General features: G+C 36.3%; 6 protein-coding genes and 1 pseudogene across 9 annotated transcripts; 5 read left to right on the plus strand and 2 right to left on the minus strand.

Moving 5' to 3' along the window:
* Positions 1–568: 568 nt before the first annotated feature.
* Positions 569–1,559, minus strand: LOC111804866 (EG45-like domain containing protein). Its single transcript, XM_023689669.2, has 3 exons — positions 1,276–1,559; positions 902–1,181; positions 569–822 (listed from the first exon to the last, which is right to left on the minus strand). Exons 1-3 carry the CDS (start codon positions 1,394–1,396, stop codon positions 816–818), a joined length of 408 nt encoding a protein of 135 aa, XP_023545437.2. The 5' UTR covers positions 1,397–1,559; the 3' UTR covers positions 569–815.
* A 326-nt stretch (positions 1,560–1,885) lies between these two features.
* LOC111805774 (adenine nucleotide transporter BT1, chloroplastic/mitochondrial) lies at positions 1,886–4,627 on the plus strand. The gene is made up of 3 exons (XM_023690997.2): positions 1,886–2,838; positions 3,647–3,808; positions 3,894–4,627. The coding sequence occupies exons 1-3, from the start codon at positions 2,293–2,295 to the stop codon at positions 4,365–4,367; spliced, it is 1,182 nt and encodes a 393-aa protein (XP_023546765.2). The 5' UTR covers positions 1,886–2,292; the 3' UTR covers positions 4,368–4,627.
* Positions 4,628–5,467: 840 nt separating this feature from the next.
* On the minus strand, positions 5,468–6,767 carry LOC111805079 (transcription factor HY5). Its single transcript, XM_023689955.2, has 4 exons — positions 6,600–6,767; positions 6,296–6,476; positions 5,855–6,011; positions 5,468–5,719 (listed from the first exon to the last, which is right to left on the minus strand). The coding sequence occupies exons 1-4, from the start codon at positions 6,694–6,696 to the stop codon at positions 5,678–5,680; spliced, it is 477 nt and encodes a 158-aa protein (XP_023545723.2). The 5' UTR covers positions 6,697–6,767; the 3' UTR covers positions 5,468–5,677.
* A 902-nt stretch (positions 6,768–7,669) lies between these two features.
* On the plus strand, positions 7,670–9,579 carry LOC111805324 (UPF0481 protein At3g47200). Of its 2 annotated transcripts, none has more exons than XM_023690342.2 (2): positions 7,670–7,962; positions 8,057–9,579. In XM_023690342.2, the coding sequence occupies exon 2, from the start codon at positions 8,075–8,077 to the stop codon at positions 9,425–9,427; it is 1,353 nt and encodes a 450-aa protein (XP_023546110.2). In that variant the 5' UTR covers positions 7,670–7,962; positions 8,057–8,074; the 3' UTR covers positions 9,428–9,579. The 2 variants fall into 2 exon arrangements, with proteins under 2 accessions (XP_023546110.2, XP_023546111.2); XM_023690343.2 differs by having other exon boundaries at positions 8,060–9,579.
* Positions 9,580–10,053: 474 nt separating this feature from the next.
* Positions 10,054–11,912, plus strand: LOC111805323 (UPF0481 protein At3g47200-like). The gene is made up of 2 exons (XM_023690340.2): positions 10,054–10,356; positions 10,441–11,912. Exon 2 carries the CDS (start codon positions 10,459–10,461, stop codon positions 11,809–11,811), a length of 1,353 nt encoding a protein of 450 aa, XP_023546108.2. The 5' UTR covers positions 10,054–10,356; positions 10,441–10,458; the 3' UTR covers positions 11,812–11,912.
* A 285-nt stretch (positions 11,913–12,197) lies between these two features.
* LOC111805481 (UPF0481 protein At3g47200-like) lies at positions 12,198–18,693 on the plus strand. Of its 3 annotated transcripts, XM_087128018.1 has the most exons (4): positions 12,217–12,342; positions 13,556–13,690; positions 14,371–15,921; positions 17,313–18,693. In XM_087128018.1, exon 4 carries the CDS (start codon positions 17,338–17,340, stop codon positions 18,649–18,651), a length of 1,314 nt encoding a protein of 437 aa, XP_086984144.1. In that variant the 5' UTR covers positions 12,217–12,342; positions 13,556–13,690; positions 14,371–15,921; positions 17,313–17,337; the 3' UTR covers positions 18,652–18,693. The 3 variants fall into 3 exon arrangements, with proteins under 3 accessions (XP_023546354.2, XP_086984144.1, XP_086984143.1); XM_087128017.1 differs by lacking the exon at positions 12,217–12,342 and having other exon boundaries at positions 12,699–13,690; XM_023690586.2 differs by lacking the exons at positions 13,556–13,690; positions 14,371–15,921 and having other exon boundaries at positions 12,198–12,342.
* On the plus strand, positions 15,982–17,010 carry LOC147790076 (uncharacterized; annotated as a pseudogene).
* Positions 18,694–19,875: the final 1,182 nt, after the last annotated feature.

The following is a 19,875-nucleotide window of genomic DNA, read 5'->3' on the forward strand; positions in this document are numbered from 1 at the left end:
AGAACCAGCACCTGGCAGTGTGGGAGGATGCTGGCTCCCAAGGGGTGGATTGTGAGATCCCACATCGGTTAGAGAGGACAGTATTAGAGCCAGCACCTGTCAGTGTGGGAGGATGCTCGCCCCCAAGGAGTGGATTGTGAGATCCCACATCCGTTGAAGAGGAGAACGAAACATTCCTTATAAGGATGTGGAAACCTCTCCCTAACAAACGCGTTTTAAAATCATCAAGCTGACGGCGATATATAACAGGCTAAAACAGACAGTACTCTCCAATAGTAGACTTGGACTATTACAAATTATGTCACTGTAATCAATGTGAAGTACTTTTGCAGTTTCTCTCTCATATATTTAACCATTCAAAACTTTCAGTCAGTCACATTGTGATATCTTTATCGTTAGATGCCTCCCTCGCAAACGTCATTCAAACACGCACGTAAGTTAGTCTCTTTATAATATAAAGACGGGTTATTGGCCACATAATCATTATACCCATTAGCTCTTATGGTGGTATATAGAGATTAATAACAATAATAATACACCATACATTAAGATAAGTTATAAGTATTAGTTCTTTTTGTTCCACTAACCAACTCAATTAGGAAACTGTTAATTAAATCATAATCAACTCTCTCTCTTCTTTGTTAAATGGCATTCAGTGGATTAGCTGCAGCTTGTTTAAAGATTCTTATCTATTAGAGCTTAGCCCCTCATTTTTAAAGAACAAACGTGATAGACATGCACTTGAATGATCATAATGGAATGAAAAATAAAGCATATTTAATGCTTAACATTACAAGGCTGCAAAGACTCTGATATTATATCCTGCAAAAACACGCTACGATTTAGAAAACGCTTAGAACGATGAATTATGATATATTTAGTAAGAGAAAACGTTACGTACTCAATATATTCGACGTTGAGTTTGACACTAGAGAGACGAGAGATGGCGGAGAAGGCCTCTTTAGACATGAGAAAGGAAGAGGGACATGGTGACTTAGGGCAAAAGTTCACGACTTGAACTTCGATGATGTCGGTCTTGCATGGGCGATTTCGACCGCTTAAACATCGTAATCTATATCGACGACCGCATGCAGCACCGTTATCCCATAACCCTTCGTTGACCGCTACGAAGAAGTTACCGGGTGGGAACTGATCGATGTTGTTTCCATTACATCGTGTGGCTGTAAGCACAAGCACAAGCACAAACACAAGACCATTTATAAATTTAAGTTAACGTAGGGTTAAATATGTACGAAGATAATGTCTTTTACTTACGTAGATATGGAGGGCCGTACGCTATGGCTGTGCCAATGTCTGCACGAGCGGTGGAAATGTGCTCGAAGACTAAGAAGAAGAGGAGAGCCATTGTTGTTGGCTTATTGTGTTGAAGAGCCATGAGCTAGCTTGATGTGATGAGTTGATATATGGTTGGGTTTAGGCATTGGATATGTATTTATAGTATGGTTTTGGGAGGAGGTTGTATTTGATTTTGATTTCATCACATGTGGGTTTGGAAAAAAGTTAGTGCTCCGAGTCACTTATCGAATGCAAATCCTAATCCTAGTGGGATCATTATTTTAACACATGATAGAACGGTATTAGTTTTTACAGCCAATCGAACGTCTAATTAAAAAATGAATAATCAAATGGTAATTAAACATTGTCAGTAGATATTGTCACTTTTTAAGTTCTGTCTTAAAACATGTCTAATAACAATGTAAAAAGTTCTGTCTTAAAACATGTCTAATAACAATGTTTCGTTCTCTGTGTGTCTGATACCAATGTTTATAAAAATAATTTTAAAAAATTGGATAAATTTTAAATTAAATTTCATGGAATTTTTTATTTAATATTTTAATAGAATGAGAAATGGAAGAAATTGAAGAAATTGCTACCAAACAGAGGCCAATCTGCGGAGCGAATAAGGCAGGCAAAGGTACCTTAGTATTCCTCCATTAAAATATTTCCTTCGAATCCTTCAGCTTGGCCGCACTGTTTGGGTTGGTGAAAGACACAATTCATCTGCCTCTCTTCTATCTTTCCTTCTAGGTTTTTTCGATTTTCCAATTCTTCCTTCGAATTCGAGTTTAACCCCATCTTCCAAATCACAAATCCCTTCCCCCAACGCCACAAGTTCATGCGGCTTTGTTATAATATCTGTTCCTCGAATTTTCCGCTTTGAAAATGGATATTCTCGGTTGATTTGTTTCATTATTCGAGTACCCTTTTGAGGTTTCAAAAGGAGTGGGGGTTAATTTGTTCGTCAAGGGATTGATTTCTCGATTTTGATTTATGGGTAGGAAGGAAATTCGAGGTTTCGATGATAGAAATGATGGGTTCTTCACGGTTTCTGGTTTGGGATCTCAATGTCGTCTTCAGGATGAAACGTTTGTACCCGGTGGCTTATTTGCAAGCGTGGGGCAGATGGGAGTGGGCTTTGGAATTTCCCCAGATTCTACCAATCCTCGCAACAATGGCGGCAATAAACTTCCTTACGCCGATTTGTACATGAAGTATTTATCTTGGATGGAAGGTTTTTGGGTTCCTGGGGCTAATGAAGAGGAAGGGGTTGTGAAAAAGAAGAAGGTTGGGCTTAAATTGAAAGTTAAAGTTGCGAATCCTTCACTGAGGAGGCTGATGAGTGGCGCTGTTGCTGGGGCAGTGTCAAGGACCTGCGTGGCGCCATTGGAGACCATAAGGACACATCTAATGGTGGGGAGTAGTGGGAATTCTTCCACAGAAGTGTTTCATAATATTATGCAAACTGATGGGTGGAAGGGGCTTTTTAGGGGAAATTTTGTTAATATCATTCGTGTTGCACCTAGCAAGGCCATAGAGGTATTCTAATCTCTGATATATATACTTTGTTTTTCTGATTTTATTATGCTTAGTTGTTGGTGAGTGGGAGTTCATATCTCTGCATGCTTTATCCTTATCTGTTGTATTGGCGACTTACTTTTGATAATGGCTTGTTCTTGTTCTTGTTTTGCCCATACTTTTCCTTGTTCGATTGATTCTACATGACTGTTTGGGATAGATTATTGAGGAAGAGGCTGTGGCTGAGGAGTCTTGGGAGCATTGAACTCTTATTTGTTCTTACTCCCTGATTGTATTACTAGTATCAATATGTTGTTTTGGTGCTTGTGAGGTCCCACATCGATTGGAGAAAGGGAACGAGTGCCAGTGAGGATGCTAGGCCCCGAAATGGGATGGATTGTGAGATCCCACATCGGTTGAAGAGGGGAACGAAACATTCTTTATAAGGGTGTGGAAACCTCTCCCTACCATACGCATTTTAAAAAACTTGAGGGAAAGCTCGAAAGAGAAAGTTCAAAGAGGACAATAGTTGCTAACGGTGGGCTTGGGATGTTACATTGCTTGTGTCGTAATACCTGTGGTTGTGGGGTTATTGAATCACCTTGTTTGAATCCTACTTGATCTACCTGATATTGTTGAACCATAAAAAAGCATACTTCTGAAAAATGTAACATGTGTTTCATGCTGTTTCGAACAGTAATTTAAATTTCGTTTGCGATTCAAATTAGTGAAAAGTTCAGCCACGAACGACGTCACAGCTGCTCGTAAGGTACCCATTTGATATCTTGAATGCCTAGTCTTGAAACTTTCTTCATCACTCCTTGTGCAGCTCTTTGTGTATGACACAGTCAACAAGAATCTGTCACCCAAACCTGGTGAGGCTCCAAAACTTCCCATTTCTGCCTCGTTTGTCGCTGGGGCCTGTGCAGGAGTTAGCTCAACGATATGCACGTATCCTCTCGAGCTACTCAAAACCCGATTGACGATACAGGTACTTACATAACTAGATTATATAAGCAAATATAAATCCTTTTTGGTATGAGATAGTGCTATATAGAGCTTTGTGAATGTTGCAGAGAGATGCATACAATGGTCTATTTGATGCATTCTTAAAAATACTTAGAGAAGAAGGGCCTGCCGAACTGTACAGAGGGCTTGCTCCCAGTCTGATTGGAGTGATTCCATATTCTGCAACTAATTATTTTGCATATGACACATTACGAAAGGCCTACCGGAAAATTTTTAAGCAAGAGAGAATTGGAAACATTGAAACGCTTTTAATTGGCTCGGCAGCTGGTGCCTTCTCGAGTAGCGTTACGTTCCCACTGGAAGTAGCGCGCAAGCAAATGCAGGTTGGAGCTCTGAGCGGGAGACAGGTTTATAAGAATGTCATCCATGCGCTTGTGAGCATATTCGAGAAAGAAGGCATGCCGGGGCTATTCAGAGGGCTTGGTCCTAGCTGCATGAAGTTGGTGCCTGCTGCTGGGATTTCTTTCATGTGCTATGAGGCGTGCAAGAGGATCCTTGTTGAGGACGATGGTGAAGAGTAGAGACTCCTTTCTTTCATGGTATGTTACAGCAACCAATTCATGCTATGAACTAGAGAGGAAAAACAGTTTTGTTTTCTGTTCTTGTTTTTTTTTTTCTTCCTGTTTTTTTCTTTTGCGTTTCGTTTTGTTTGGCTAAGATTCAGTTCAAGGATCCTTTTAGAAAGGCTAGTGCTGAATCTTTTGAACTATTTATTTTGATAATCTCTTATATGACACTCTGTTCCATTTGTTTGAAGCCTAAGTGACAAGATTTTAGTTCATACCTTGTTCTAGTCAAACATGTCCTGTTGTAATGTCCCGAGTTGTTGTAACAGTCGAAGCACATTGCTAACAGATATTGTTTACCTTAGTTTGTTACGTGTTGCTGACATATGTTAAAAAGAGATCTACACACCCTTATAAGAAATGTTTTGTTCCTTTTTCAAATCCATGTGAAATCTTACCATCCGTCCCCCTTTGGAGTCCAATGTATTTGCTGACACACCGCTCGGTGACTAGTTATGATATCATTTGTAAAAACTCAAGCCCACTACTAGCTCTCTTAAGATCTCACAGTTGTACCACTTTTACTGTTTGTAACCCTTAAACAAAGATAGATTTTTCTCACAGGTTGGTCACTTTTACCGTTCGAAACCCTTAAACAAAGACAGATTTTTCTTACAGGTTGGTCACTTTTACCGCTCGAAACCCTTAAACAAAGACAGATTTTTCTTACAAGTTGGTCACTTTTACCATTCGAAACCCTTAAACAAAGACAGATTTTTCTTACAGGTTGGTCACTTTTACCATTCGAAACCCTTAAACAAAGACAGATTTTTCTTACAGGTTGGTCACTTTTACCGTTCGAAACCCTTAAACAAAGACAGATTTTTCTTACAGGTTGGTCATTTTTACTGTTCGAAACCCTTAAATAAAGACAGATTTTTCTTATCGGTTGGTCACTTTTACTGTTTGAAATCCTTAAACAAAGACAGATTTTTCTTACAGGTTGGTCATTTTTACAGTTCGAAACCCCTAAACAAATACAAATTTTTCTTCAGGTTCGTCAGGATTCATGGATGGAGCCACGGCTCCAATTCATTAAAGAACAAGAACTTGGATGCGGTGAACAAAGGAATTGGTCATTCTAAAGAACGAATGCGTTTACTTGTCTATTACATAGAGACAGAGCATTGTGCTTTACACCTTAAGAACATACCGAACAAGATGATCTGAACGTCTCGAGTTTAAAGTTCGTTCTTGCAAAGGTTATATAAGCAACCTGTTTCATGAAAGCCTCAAACATCTAAATACATCTCTACTTCACATCCTCACTCCCCATTTCTCCGACTTGCCGTTGTGTTCTTCAAAATCTACAACTCGCAATCAAGTCGGTATGCGTTAAAACAAATTCGATACTCGTTCATCAAAGGCTCATCGTTCTTCCAATCCGAACGAAACCAACTTGAAATTATTAAGAATATAATTAGGGAATAAATAAAACGTACTTGTCTAAGCATCTGATTCTCATTCTGTAAAGTGGAAAGCCTTTCTTCAAGTTCAGAGTTCTTCTTCTCCAAATCCTTCACCCTTATCTCTAAGTCATTCAAATACGCCTTTTTCCTCTCCCTCGCTTGCTGTGCTGATACTCTATTTCTCAGCAATCTTTATTAAACATAACACAAATAGCTTCAAAACCTCAATAATCTATTCAAAAATAAATTATACAAAATATTAATTAATTCATTTTCACAATTAATTTTTAATTCATTTAGAAGAATAAATGGAAATTGATTTCAAAACTATATGTAAGAATATTAAAAAAAAAATAAATAATAAATAAATTAAATTCGAATATTTTTTTATCCCTTATTTTATAAAATAATTATTGAAAATATAAATTATTAATTGAAACGTGAAAGTACCAAAACGACCCGCGTCTAGCTCACCTCTTCAATCTCTTGCTTTCTTTGTCAGCCGGAGTTCGCCCTCTCTTCCTTTGACTCTCCCGAGAAACCTGAACCCGGTCCGGACCGGCCAACGAACCGGTCTCCCTGCCGGACGCCGATGTTCCGGCCGATTCGCCGCCTATCTCCGGCACTCTCCGGATCTCTTCATCACTCTCCATTCCTAAATTTCTCGCCCCATTCAGTCCCAAAAAAACACCCATTCACACAAAATTACAGAAAAATCTGTAAATAAAAAAATCAAGAAGCTCGAAACAGAGACAGAAAGAACAGAAAGAAGATTAACCTTCTTTCACTTCGAGGTGAAGAGCAGAGCTGGACGATCTTTCACTGCTCGAAGGTAAAGAGCTAGCGGCGGCGGAACTCGTCGCTTGCTCCTGCATTTCTTCGTACAAACAGAGACAAGACCGGACAAATTCTTTTTTTTTTTTTTTTTTTTTTTCAGATATTTTCTAGAATAGTGAGGTAGAAAGAGCGGGACATAATAAAAGCTTCACTCCCAAAATTAACTCAGAAAGCGGGGACAGAGGGATTCACGCCGTTAAATGTTTTTTCATCCAACGGCTCACAAAACGCAAACGTGGAAGCGTTCTGGCCATGAGAAATTAGGGAAATCAAAGGTATTAGTTAAGGGAACGTGTAGGGTTATAAGTCGTTGGATGGGATATACATCAGACGACCAGGATTGGATGTTGGGTGTAGGCTTGAGAGTTGGGAAGAAGCGTTTCGTACTCTTTAGAGGTGTTAAAACAGACCAGCCCAATACAACTCTTCATGGCCCAATATGAGGCCCAGCCCATTCAACATTCTCTCTTCTCTCTTTCCAAATTCGGCACAGCCCATTTAACATTCTCTTTTCTATTTCCAAATTCGGCCCAGCCCATTTAACATTCTCTCTCCTCTATTTCCAAACTCGGCCCAGCCCATTCATTATCTCTTCTCTGCTGTATATGTATATATCATTTAATGTAATACTCGACCGTTCTAAACTTATAACTTAATCTTTTAACTTCGTAGCTAAGATACAAATGAATCATAATAATATCCGTTTTTAAAAAAATAGGAAACACGAAAAAGAAAACGAGGGTTCCTAATTCTCTTTTTCAAATGTAAACAGGAAAATAAAAGGATGAGGAGCCAAATATCTTGACTCGTAGTTAAAGCCACTTTCCTCGACCTTCAAAAATAGAAAGGAATCTCGACATCTGTATCCATATAGAAAAGAAAAGGGGTTGGAAAAATAAAGCATAATGCTTTAGTAAAAAGGTGTTATGACTTTAAATTGATATACTTGTAGTGATTAATCCTCTATCGGAGATATACATACATAGATATTTGGTGCTACATATCTTGTGATTTAAGAGAAATAGGAGAGGCACAGGTTGAAAAGAAAGTTGATGGACGAGAAGAGTGAGTGGAATAATTAGACATAGAGGACACATGTTTCTCGTTGCCCTTTTGTTGTCTATGTTTATTCCTCCTCATCGTAATTTATGTTTGGCGCGCATTAGTAGTATTCGTAGTTATCGGAAGCTTGCCTTATTAGTTCTTCCGCTTCCATACCTTCTCTTCTTACTCCACACCTCTCTTCCGTTCTTCCCTCATTTTTGTTCACCGCCAACATCTTCTTCCCTCAATTTGCAGACAAGGTAACCTTTAGTTGCATTTTGGTGCATTAAATTCATTTTTGCTTCGTTATTTTAGATCATTTTTAAAATATATAAGCATTACTCTTTATTCAAGGAGATTTTAAAACGAGGGATGGAAGCTCATCAAGCAAACGACATATCATACAATATGGCAGAAATTAGTGAAGGTGAACATAGTGAAGTTGAACAAGTTGAAAAACCTTGTGGTGATGTTGTAATATCCATTAAAACAATGATGGAACAATTGCCTCCCACAAATTTAGAATGTAGTATCCATCGAGTTCCTAAATTGCTACGTAAGATGAATTATTCAGCCTATACCCCTCAAGTCGTTTCCGTAGGTCCATTTCACCATCGTAGGCGAAAGGATTTGATAGCCACAGAACAATATAAGCTTCGACGTTGTGTTGACTTTCTAAACCGTCTAGATAACAAGTTGAACTCATTGGAGTTCCTTGTGAAAACGACTCAAAGTTGGGTGAAAGAAGCTCGAAATTACTATGCAGAACCCGTAAATATGAGTGACGAAGATTTTCATAAAATGATGCTTGTGGATGGTTGTTTCATAGTGGAGTTTTTGATACAACATTATGACTCAAATGTTTCCTCCCAAACGGAAAACAATTTAGATCTTTTCTTCCACCAAAGATATCATGAGATATATACTGATTTGGTTATGTTGGAAAATCAAGTCCCTTTCTTTGTTCTTCAACGTCTCTTCCATCTTATACCACAAAATAAAATCACCATCCCCTTTCTAACATTAACACATGAGTTTTTATTACCTAGACTTATTGCCAATTATTCTCTTTTTGATTCATCGTTGACAAAACCAAAGCACTTCGTCGATTTCTTAAGTTTCTACTTTGTCGTCGATAATAAAACTCTAAAGGACAACAAAAATAATCGTTGTCAGAGAACTCCTCCATCGATAACTGAACTTTATGAAGCTGGTGTCACCATTAAGAAAGCAAAAGAGGCCAAAAATATGATGGACATAAACTTCAAAAATGGGATTTTAACAATCCCACCTTTAGTTATTGATGATTTCTTCGAACCCATCATGCGAAATTTAATAGCATTTGAGCATTTTCCCTTGGGAAACAAGAGTAAGTGTATCCAATATATCGCATTCATGGATGATTTGATAAGCACAGAGAAAGACGTGAGTTTACTTGTGCAAGCTGAAATCATAATCAACGATATTGGAGGCAGTAATAAAGAAGTTTCAAAATTGTTCAACAATCTCTGCAAATTTGTTGAAGAGCGATGTGATGATCAGTTCAACGAGATTAGCAAAGATTTACGTGATCATTGTAATAAAAGATGGAACAAGGCGAAAGCTTCACTCAAGCATAACTATTTCAATACGCCATGGGCTGCTATCTCCTTCATTGCTGCAACTTTACTCATTATTTTTACTCTCCTACAAACTATATTCTCTGAGATATCAGCCTTTCCTTAAAACCCAAAGAAATCCATATAATATATGTACGTTTGTTTTAATTTTACTCCCTTTCTCCTTTTATCTTGTAACACCTTATATTTACCCGTGTTTTTTCAAATAAACATGTTATATTTATGTCTGTTACCAAGTAAAAAATAATCTTACTACCTCCATTATTGTTCGTCTCATATTAATTTTCTTATCATCTTATTCTATGAGCTAAAACTTAATCTTTAACTTCATAACTAATATACAAATGGATCGTAATAATATTTATTTTTTAAAAAATGGAAACATGAAAAAAAAAAAAACGAGGGTTCCTAATTCTGTGTTTCAAATGTAAATAGGAAAATGAAAGGACGAGGAGCCAAATATCTTGACGTGTAGTTAAAGCCACTTTCCTCGACCTTCAAAAATGGGAAGGAATCACGACATGACATGCGTGTCCATATAGAAAAGAGAAGAAAAGAAAAGGGGTTAGAAAAATAAAGCATAATGCTTTAGTATAAAGGCGCTTTACAAATCGTTCTATGTTGAATATTGGTAACAAACTAGTTCTTAATTAATAAGACAACCATACCGATTTAGTTAAATTATGATTTTAAATTGATATACTGGTAGTGATGAATCCTCTATCGGAGATATGCATATGAAAACATTTGATGCTACATATCTTGACATTACAGAGAAAGTTGATGGAAGAGAAGAGTGGGTGGAATAATTAGAAATAGAGGACCCGAGCTTGTCATTGCTCTTTCGTTGTCTATGTTTATTCCTCCTCATGATCGTTTATGTTCGATGCCCATTAGTAGTATTCGTGGTTATCGGAAGCTTGCCTTATTAATTCTTCCACTTCCATACCTTCTCTTATTACTCCACACCTCTCTTCCAGTCTTCTCTCATTTTCGTTCACCACCAACATCTTCTTCTCTCGATTTGCAGACAAGGTAACCTTTTGTTGTATTAAATTCATTTTTGCTTCGTTATTTTAGATCATTTTAAAAATATATATGCATTACTCTTTATTCAAGGAAATTTAAAAACGTGGGATGGAAGCTCATCAAGCAAACGACATACTATACAATATGGCAGAAATGAGTGAAGTTGAACAACCTTGTGGTGATGTTGTAATATCCATTAAAAAAATGATGGAACGACTGCCTCCCGCTAATTTCGAATGTAGTATCTATCGAGTTCCTAAATTGCTACGTAAGATGAATAATGCAGCCTATACCCCTCAAGTCATTTCCATAGGTCCATTTCACCATCGTCGAAAAGATTTGATAGCCACAGAACAATATAAGCTTCGACGTTGTGTTGACTTTCTAAACCGTCTAGATAACAAGATGAACTCGTTGGAGCTCCTTGTGAAAGCTACTCAAAATTGGGTGAAAAATGCTCGAAATTACTATGCAGAACCCATACATATGTGTGATAAAGATTTTCATAAAATGATGCTTGTGGATGGTTGTTTCATACTGGAGTTTTTGATACAACATCATGACCAATGCCTCTCAAATGTTTCCTCGAAAACCCAAAAATATTTAGATCTTTCCTTCCACCAAAGATATCATGAGATATATACTGATTTGGTTATGTTGGAAAATCAAGTCCCTTTCTTTGTTCTTCAATCTCTGTTCCATCTTATACCACAAAATAAAACCTCCATCCCCTTTCTAACATTAACACATGAGTTTTTATTACCTAGATTTGTTAATTATTCTCTTTTTGATTCATCGTTGACAAAACCAAAGCACTTCGTCGATTTCTTAAGTTTCTACTTTGTCGTCGATAATAAATCTCTAAAGGACAACAAAAATAATTATTGTCTGAGAACTCCTCCATCGATAACTGAACTTTATGAAGCTGGTGTCACCATTAAGAAAGCAAAAGACGCCAGAAATATGATGGACATAAACTTCAAAAATGGGATTTTAACGATCCCACCTTTAATGATTGATGATTTCTTCGAACCCATCATGCGAAATTTGATAGCATTTGAGCATTTTCCCTTGGAAGACAAGAGCAAGTGTACCCAATATATCACATTCATGGATAAGTTGATAAGCACAGAGAAAGACGTGAGTTTACTTGTGCAAGCTGAAATCATAATCAACAATATTGGAGGCAGTGATAAAGAAGTTTCAAAATTGTTCAACAATCTCTGCAAATTTGTTGAAGAGCGATGTGATGATAAGTTCAACGAGATCAGCAAAGCTTTACGTGATCATTGTAATAAAAGATGGAACAAGGCGAAAGCTTCACTCAAGCATAACTATTTCAATACGCCATGGGCTGCTATCTCCTTCAGTGCTGCAACTTTACTCATTATTCTTACTCTCCTACAAACTATATTCTCTGCGATATCAGCCTTTCCCGAAAACCCAAAAAAATCCATATAATATATGTACGTTTCTTTTAATTTTACTCCCTTTCTCCTCTAATCTTGTAAATATTAACCACCTGTGTTTTTCAAATAAACATGGTATATTTATGTTCTTCACATGTTAATTTTCTTGTCATCTTAGTCTATGAGCTAAAAATAGTTTTTTTTTTTGAGCTAAACATTCTCTCTTATCTATTTCCAAATTGGGCCGAGCCCATTGAACATTCTATCTTCTCTGTTTCCAAATTGGGCCCAGCCCATTCAACATTCTCAATTCTCTGTTTCCAAATTCGGCCCAGCCCATTGCAACTTCAAACCTGCAGTTGACAACAGATCCTTCCCCATCTGTTTTTCTAATTAGACCGCCATTGCCAGATCCTCTTCCTTCCTTCACCCTCATCTGAACTTTCTTCTCGAGTTGTCAACAATGGCAACCTCCGCGCCATCGTCGACATCAACATCATCCACGGGTTGGATCAGAAGTCTTTCTCCGGTTCGCATCTCGCATCTATTTCTTTCTAATCATACGTCAAATCCCTCTCTTCAGGTGTGTTTTCATTTTCTTTCCCCCTCTTTTTTTCGCACTCTGATAGTAGGAATGTCTACTCGCATGTTTTGTTAGCGTTAAAAAATTTGGATTATATGAGAGCCATGCCTTGTCAGTATCACTCGCTTTGGCATCTGTATCTTCACTTGTTTGTTGCCGTTGAACACTGAATTTCTGTCCTATTTCATGCGACTTTGTATATGTTTGAATAGCTGGTTCTCGGAAAGAAGAATTGTAAAGATTGAATCTCTTTTAGCTTAACTGTTAGTCGTCATTTAACGCGATGTCACAGGAGGAAATTGGGGCTTAAATAACTATATCTTCATACAAGTAGTTTATGTGTTGAGTGTCGTGAATTTAAAACTAATTTGCGAGGAAACACCGGAAGGGAGTGTGTTGAAGAATGAGATGAAAAGATTGGATAGCTTAAGTTTGTGCCATTTTTCTAAAGAAAATTTTCATTTGAACCTTCGATTTAATGCTTTACGCATTTCAAGTGCTTTCCACTGCTTGCGAATTAATGGCTATTCCTATTGAAAGAATAATGTATCATGGATCTAAGTTGTAGCAATTCCATACGTTTGGGATGTTTCCTTACCATCTCAGTCGAATCAAGAAAATCTTTTGGATTCATGAATACTTTTGGTTCATTCCCCATTTTGATTCATGAATCTATTGGATTCATATTGTTATAAAACGTAGAGTCAGTGTCATTTTGTATTTGCCTAGAGACAATTGAGAGGAATCTTGTAAGTGAGATTTTGTAGGGTGAGAAGGTAAGAGAAACACTTTGGTTATAGTTATTGGCTACGATCAATAGAGAATTTCTTCTCTCTTAACCATGTAAATCTTTGTCTTTTTGTTCATTTATTTTTGTGGAGGTGTGAGTACGATCCATCTTGCTTCCGCTTCTGCTACAACATTAACTCCTCCGTGTGATAATTTGTGAGGCCCTATCACTTGGTTATCAGAAGCTTGCCTTCTTGTTTCTTCCACTTCCAATACCTTCTCTTCTTACTCCACAACTCTTTTTCTTTCTTCTCTCATTTCGTTCACCACCAACATCTTCTTCCCATAGTTATTTGATAGAGTCTTCGTAACTAAGACAAAATAAGACAAAATAATGGAGATTGAGAGATGTTTGGTATGTACCTAGTACTTAAAGGACATTTATGACATGCTAACGAGTTTAAATGAATTGTGATTGGAGAAGGAGAACCATAAGTTTGAAGGAAAAGTAGGAGGAGAGTGACTCTTCAATGGTTTGAAATAGAGGACCCATCGTTTGATTGTCCTTTCTTTCCTCATCTTCATTTGCTACCGACACTTTCTTCCATCAATTTGCAGGGTACTTCTTCCTTTCTCTCTTTTTCTTTTCTTCCTTATTTATAAATTAGTTTCTTTGAGTTGGGTTTGAAACCCCAACCATGCCTATTCCTATGTATATTCCTTATTTAGTTAGATGTCTCTTTATTCAAGCAGATTTGAAGATTTGAAAATGTGGATGTTTCCCGTTCAAATGGAAAATAGTTATATTAGATTTCATCAAGCAAACGACATATCTTACAATATGGTAGAAATTCTCAAGGTTGAAAAAAATTGTGGTAACGTTGTGATGTCCATAAGATACTGGCTGGAACAACTACCTCATGTTAATCTAGAATTTTAGCATCTATCGAGTTCCCAAACTGCTATGTGAGATGAATAATACAACCTATATTCCCAAATCATTTCCATCGGTCCACTTTACCATCGTAGTCGAAAGGATTTGATAGCCATAGAACGATATAAGCTTCAAGGTCTTAATAACTTTCTAATTCGTCTTAATGACAAGATGAAACATATGAATAATTTGATAAACCCATTGGAGGTCCTTGTAACAATTACTCAACGTCGGCTAGAAGAAGATCGAGGAGAACCTATAAATTTGAGTGACCAGGATTTTGTTGAAATGATGATTGTGGATGATTATGGCTCAACCAACTGCATTCTCTAAGATTCCAAACAATCTAGATTTTTTATTTGTAGGTCTTGTTTGGATTAAGTTTGAAAGTCAAATCCCTTTCTCCATATGTTCGACCTTATACTAGAAGATGCCTCCATCTCCTTTATACAACTTGCATACGTGTTTTTATAATATGGATTGGTACATAAATATGAACTTTCTTGTACCTCGTCGATAATACTGAAGCAATTCGTTGATTTCTTAAACTTGTATTTTGTTGTTCCCCTGAGGTCTCCTGTGGACAACATTGATGAAACCAATTTTAATATTCCTCCATCGGTAACTAAGCTTTGTGAGGCTGGTGTCAAATGTGTGATGAACATAAGCTTTGAAAGTGAGGTTTTAGAAATTCTATCTTTATATATTGATGATAACTTTGAAACCATGATGTGAAATTTGATAGCATTTGAGCAACTTTCCTTAGCAAATGAGAGCAAGTGTATCCCATATATCATATTTATGAATTATTTAATAGACATAGAGTCAGACTATGAATTTATTCATGAAAGCTGGAATCACAATTAAAGATATTGGAGATATTGGAGGTAGTGATAAAGAAGTTTTAAAACGGTTTAACGATATCTGTAAATTTGCTAGAGTCCCAAACAATTACAACTTCAACGATATCAGTACTGCCAGCCTTAGATGAGCACGGTAGTAGATGTTGGAACAAGGTGAAAGCTACACTCAAACATGACTATTTTTATACACTATGGGCTTTTATCTCCATTTTTTTTTTGCAATCTAGGTCATTTTTCTCACATATTACTGTTCTCACATATTACTGTGACATTGATTGTCTTACTTGACTCTTCTAAACTTATAACTTAATCTTTTAACTTTATATACAAATGGATCATAATAAGATTTGTTTTTTGAAAAATGAGAAACACGAAAAAGAAAATGAGGAATGGAAAGGAAAGGAATCTCAATATATGTAGTTAAAAGACGAATCTCAATATATGTATGTCATGAAGAAATGGAAACGAAACATGGGAAAAATGGGAAACACGAAAAATATCTTGGCTTGTATTTTAAGCCACTTTCCTCGACCTTTAAAAATTGGAAGGAATCTCAATATATGTATGTCATGAAGAAAAGAAAAGACAAGACAAGAAAAGAAAAGGGGTTGGAAAAATAAAGCATAATGCTATAGTAAAAAGGTGCTTTACCAATGCTTCTTTGTTCAAATACTTAGATGATTTTAAATTGATATACTTGTAGCGATGAATCCTTTATCGGAGATATGTGTACGTAGACATTTGATACGAGAGCCGTAAGTTTAAAAGAAAGTTGATGGAATAGAAGAGTGGGTGGAATAATTAGAATAGATGAGTGGGTGGAATAATTAGAAATAGAGGACCTGAGCTTGTCATTGCCCTAGCGTTGTCTATGTTTATTCCTCCTCATGATCATTTATGTTCGATGCCCATTAGTAGTATTCGTGGTTATCGGAAGCTTGCCTTATTAGTTCTTCCACTTCCATACCGTCTCTTCTTACTCCACACCTCTCTTACATTCTTCCCTCATTTTCGTTCACCACCAACATCTTCTTCCCTCAATTTGTGGACAAGGTAACCTTTCATTGCATTAAATTCATTTTGCTTCCTTATTTTAAACCATTTTAAAAATATATATGCATTACTCTTTATTTAAGGAGATTTAAAAACGTGGGATTGAAGCTCATTAAACAAACGACATACTATGATATTGTAATATCCATTAAAAAAATTATGGAACAACTGCCTCCCGCTAATGTAGAATGTAGTATCTATTGAGTTCCTAAATTGTTACGATAATGCAGCCTATACTCCTCAAGTCATTTCCATAGACCAATTTCACCATTGTAGTCGAAAGGATTAGATAGCCACAAAACAATATAAGTTTCAACATTGTGTTGACTTTCTAAACCGTCTAGATAACAAGATGAACTTATTGGAGTTCCGGGTGAAAACTACTCAAAGTTGAGTGAAAGAATCTTGCAGAACCCATAAACATGAGTGACGAAGATTTTCTTAAAATGATGCTTGTGGATAGTTGTTTCATAGTGGAGTTTTGGATACATCATAACCAATGCTTCTCAAATGTTTCCTCCGAAACACAAAACAATTTAGATCTTTCCTTCCATCAAAGATATGGTGAGATATATACTGATTTGGTTATGTTGGAAAATCAAGTCCCTTTCTTTGTTCTTCAAGGTCTGTTCCATTTTATACCACAAAATAAAACCTCCATCCCCTTTCTAACATTAACACGTGTTTTTACAACTTGAGCTTGTTGTCAATTATTCTCTTTCTCATCCATTGTTGATAAAATCAAAGCATTGGTTAATTTCAAGCTTCTACTTTGTCATCCCTAATAAATCTCTAAGGGACAACAAAAATAATTATTGTATGAGATCTCCTCCATCGATAATTGAACTTTGTGAAGCTGGTGTCACCATTAAGAAAGCAGAATACGCCATAAATATGATGGACATAAACTTCAAAAATGGAATTTTAACAATTCAAGTTGCTCGTAGAAACTGCTCAAACTTGGATGAAAGAAGCCTGAAATTGCTATGGAGAACCCATACTACTAGAATTTTTTAAAAATGATGTTTGTGGATGGTTGTTTTGTACTAGAATTTTTTAAAAATGATGTTTGTGGATGGTTGTTTTGTAGTGGAGTTTTTAATACGATATTATGAAAAATACTACCCAAATGCACCATCAAACACTCAAAAATGTTTAGACCATTCCTTATACCCAAGAAACCACAAGATATATAATGAGTTGATTAAGTTAGAAAATCAAATCCCTTTTTTCGTTCTTGAACGTCTATTCGACTTTATACCACATAATAGTATCCCGTCTCCTTTATGGGTGTTGCATCTATGTTTTTTCATCCTAAATTTGTAGATGATAATTCTCTTTGAAGTGACCGTTCTAAACACAAAATTGATACCACTTGTCTTTGTTTCTAGTGTCCTTGTTTCTCTGTAGTTCAAAATGGAGCTCTTCGTCCGTCCTAACACAAATGAGATCAATCAAGCAGAAATAGAAAATGAAACTGGTACTTCTGATCCAGTGGTAGTATCCATTAACCGTATTCTTCAACAACCTGTTTCATCCTATTCTTTAGAAGGTATCATTTACAAGGTTCCAGAACCTCTGCGCAGCATGAACTCAGAAGCTTATACCCCCACTGCCATCTCTATCGGCCCTTTTCACTCCGGTAGAAAAGATCTTAAGGCTAATTCACTTAAACCCATATACCTTCGACACTTCCTTAATCTCGCCCACCTCTCCGTGAACACGATTGTAGAAACGGTCCAGACATTGGAACAAAGAGCTCGCTGTTGTTACACAGAATTCATCGAGATGAGCAGGGATGAATTTGTGGAACTTCTCGTCTTCGATGCCTGTTTCGTGGTCATGCATCTCATCAGTTGGCAATACCCAAATTTGGATACCCCAAACGCGGCGAATTTATGGCAATCCTGGAATGAAATATTTCATGATCTGATGTTGCTTGAAAACCAACTTCCCTTCTTCCTTCTCCGATCTTTATACGACCTCTTCGCCCCCTCTCAACCTTTACTAGAACATAAGAGTTTCATTCAAATTGTTCAAGATTATTTCTCAGAACACAATAACCCAAAGTTGTTTTTTATTGATATCAAACTTCTTTCGGCTGACGACGTGAAACATTTTGTTGATTTAGTAAGAATGCCTAATACTCATACATATTCCCATGAAAAGTCCGACAAACGCCTATGTTGGCCACTGAATGCCACCGAGCTCCATGAATGCGGCGTTATTTTTAGGAGCGGGGATGATATAGAATTTAATGACCAAGGTGGGTGTCTACAACTACCGTCAAACGAGATATACGACGATTTTGAAAAGCGTGTGAGGAACCTTATAGCTTATGAGCAATGCCATATTGGCGATGAGTTAAGGAACAGGGTGAGCAACTTTGCTGTGTTTATGCAGTGTTTGGTCCAGTCCGACCAAGACGTGAAATTGTTGATTGAGGGAGGGATCATAGAGAACTACTTGGGTGGTATCAATGAGGTCACCCAATTATTCAACAACCTCGGTAAGCACATCTTCATTGGAATCAACTACTACAATTCTGATTGCAAAAAAATGAAAGATTATTGCATGCGCCGCCACCATCGTTGGATGACGTCGTTGCGACGCAATTATTTCAGCACGCCATGGCTCTGTGCTTCCTCCATTGCAGCCATCCTCCTCCTTGCCCTCACTCTTATACAAACCATCCTGGCTGTATTCACTGGATTCAAAGAACGTTCTTAATTGAATCTCATTCAAATGATGCTTTTCTGATTTTAGAATTCAGCAACTTCTCCAATTTGTTTAACCCTATGTTCAACTTCCCTCTATTAAATTTATATTTAAAGCTCATACTATTTTTGAGAACTCCATCTATTTGGGTTCATATAATTATATAATTATAAAAATAGAAACAATTATAATCTCAAATGGATCCAAGAAATTAAAAAAAAAATAAAAATAAAAATAAAAATAAAAAATTTTCGATTCTTTTAGATAGATTTCTGCAGAATCAGTATTCGAGGACGACATCGTCTCCAATTAATGTGTAATTTCTCATTACAATCTAGAATAATAATTGGAATGCTTACATTTCACACTATTTAAGCAATCACAACAACTAAACTGAAACATGCTTACTCACACTATCAAGCAATCACAACAACATCAATCACAACAACATCAAGCAATCACAATAACTGAACTGAAACAATAATTGGAATGCTTACATTTCATACTATCAAGCAATCACAACAACTAAACTGAAACAACAAAAGTTCAAAAGAATCGAATATCTACCATAAAAAGGGAGTAAGATTCCGATTATGTTATTGATTAAATATCTTAGGTTGAGATGTAAATCATTCTATAGATAAGATCATTATGTGTCAAGTTCCAAGGATTTAATCATTGAAAAAAAAAAAAAATTTACTACATTTTCCAAATCTCCCATAAAAATATAATATACATGGTTTTATGTAACTTCAAAAAATCTTTGACATACCATAAGGCATTTGAAGAGTTTGTAACATTCATACTACCAGGTAAATGTAACCTAAAAATAAATAAAAAGACTTAAACTTAAAATACATTAATAAAACTGAATAAATTTAGTATTCAATCATACTTTATCATAAACGAAGTCCACTGGAAATGTCTTAAAGTCTTCGTTGCATAAACAAAACTTGATTCATCTGTGATATTAATATTGCACGTTAATATAATATAATGTTGAAGCTAGATTATTTCCTAAGTTGATAACAATTTTCTCAATTGAAGAAAGAAAAAATCTTCACATTAAATACGAGAGGTGGGCAAAGTTGAATTGGCACCCACGAGACACCAATTGCTTGCATGGACCCATATATGAAAACTAGACGGCCAATTTGACGTGTATATGTCAATGTCAAATAATTAATGTCTTTTATTGTTTACTAATTCAATACTATCCTTATATTTTAAATTCTT

Source organism: Cucurbita pepo, chromosome 11, assembly GCF_057944985.1.
Source record: "Cucurbita pepo subsp. pepo isolate OVF chromosome 11, ASM5794498v1, whole genome shotgun sequence".
Lineage (NCBI taxonomy): Eukaryota > Viridiplantae > Streptophyta > Magnoliopsida > Cucurbitales > Cucurbitaceae > Cucurbita > Cucurbita pepo.

What these genes read in the sequence shown, in the direction of transcription:
- LOC111804866 (XM_023689669.2), bottom strand. Translation starts at nt 1,396, where the DNA reads ATGGCTCTTCAACACAATAAGCCAACAACAATGGCTCTCCTCTTCTTC. An exon ending in GTACGGCCCTCCATATCTAC is followed by an intron (nt 1,182 to 1,275) that starts GTAAGTAAAAGA and finishes TTGTGCTTACAG; the next exon opens with CCACACGATGTAATGGAAAC.
- LOC111805774 (XM_023690997.2), top strand. Translation starts at nt 2,293, where the DNA reads ATGGGTAGGAAGGAAATTCGAGGTTTCGATGATAGAAATGATGGGTTC. An exon ending in CACCTAGCAAGGCCATAGAG is followed by an intron (nt 2,839 to 3,646) that starts GTATTCTAATCT and finishes CTCCTTGTGCAG; the next exon opens with CTCTTTGTGTATGACACAGT. An exon ending in AAACCCGATTGACGATACAG is followed by an intron (nt 3,809 to 3,893) that starts GTACTTACATAA and finishes TGAATGTTGCAG; the next exon opens with AGAGATGCATACAATGGTCT.
- LOC111805079 (XM_023689955.2), bottom strand. Translation starts at nt 6,696, where the DNA reads ATGCAGGAGCAAGCGACGAGTTCCGCCGCCGCTAGCTCTTTACCTTCG. An exon ending in TCACCTCGAAGTGAAAGAAG is followed by an intron (nt 6,477 to 6,599) that starts GTTAATCTTCTT and finishes CGAGAAATTTAG; the next exon opens with GAATGGAGAGTGATGAAGAG. An exon ending in GAAAGCAAGAGATTGAAGAG is followed by an intron (nt 6,012 to 6,295) that starts GTGAGCTAGACG and finishes TGTTTAATAAAG; the next exon opens with ATTGCTGAGAAATAGAGTAT.
- LOC111805324 (XM_023690342.2), top strand. Translation starts at nt 8,075, where the DNA reads ATGGAAGCTCATCAAGCAAACGACATATCATACAATATGGCAGAAATT.
- LOC111805323 (XM_023690340.2), top strand. Translation starts at nt 10,459, where the DNA reads ATGGAAGCTCATCAAGCAAACGACATACTATACAATATGGCAGAAATG.
- LOC111805481 (XM_023690586.2), top strand. Translation starts at nt 17,338, where the DNA reads ATGGAGCTCTTCGTCCGTCCTAACACAAATGAGATCAATCAAGCAGAA.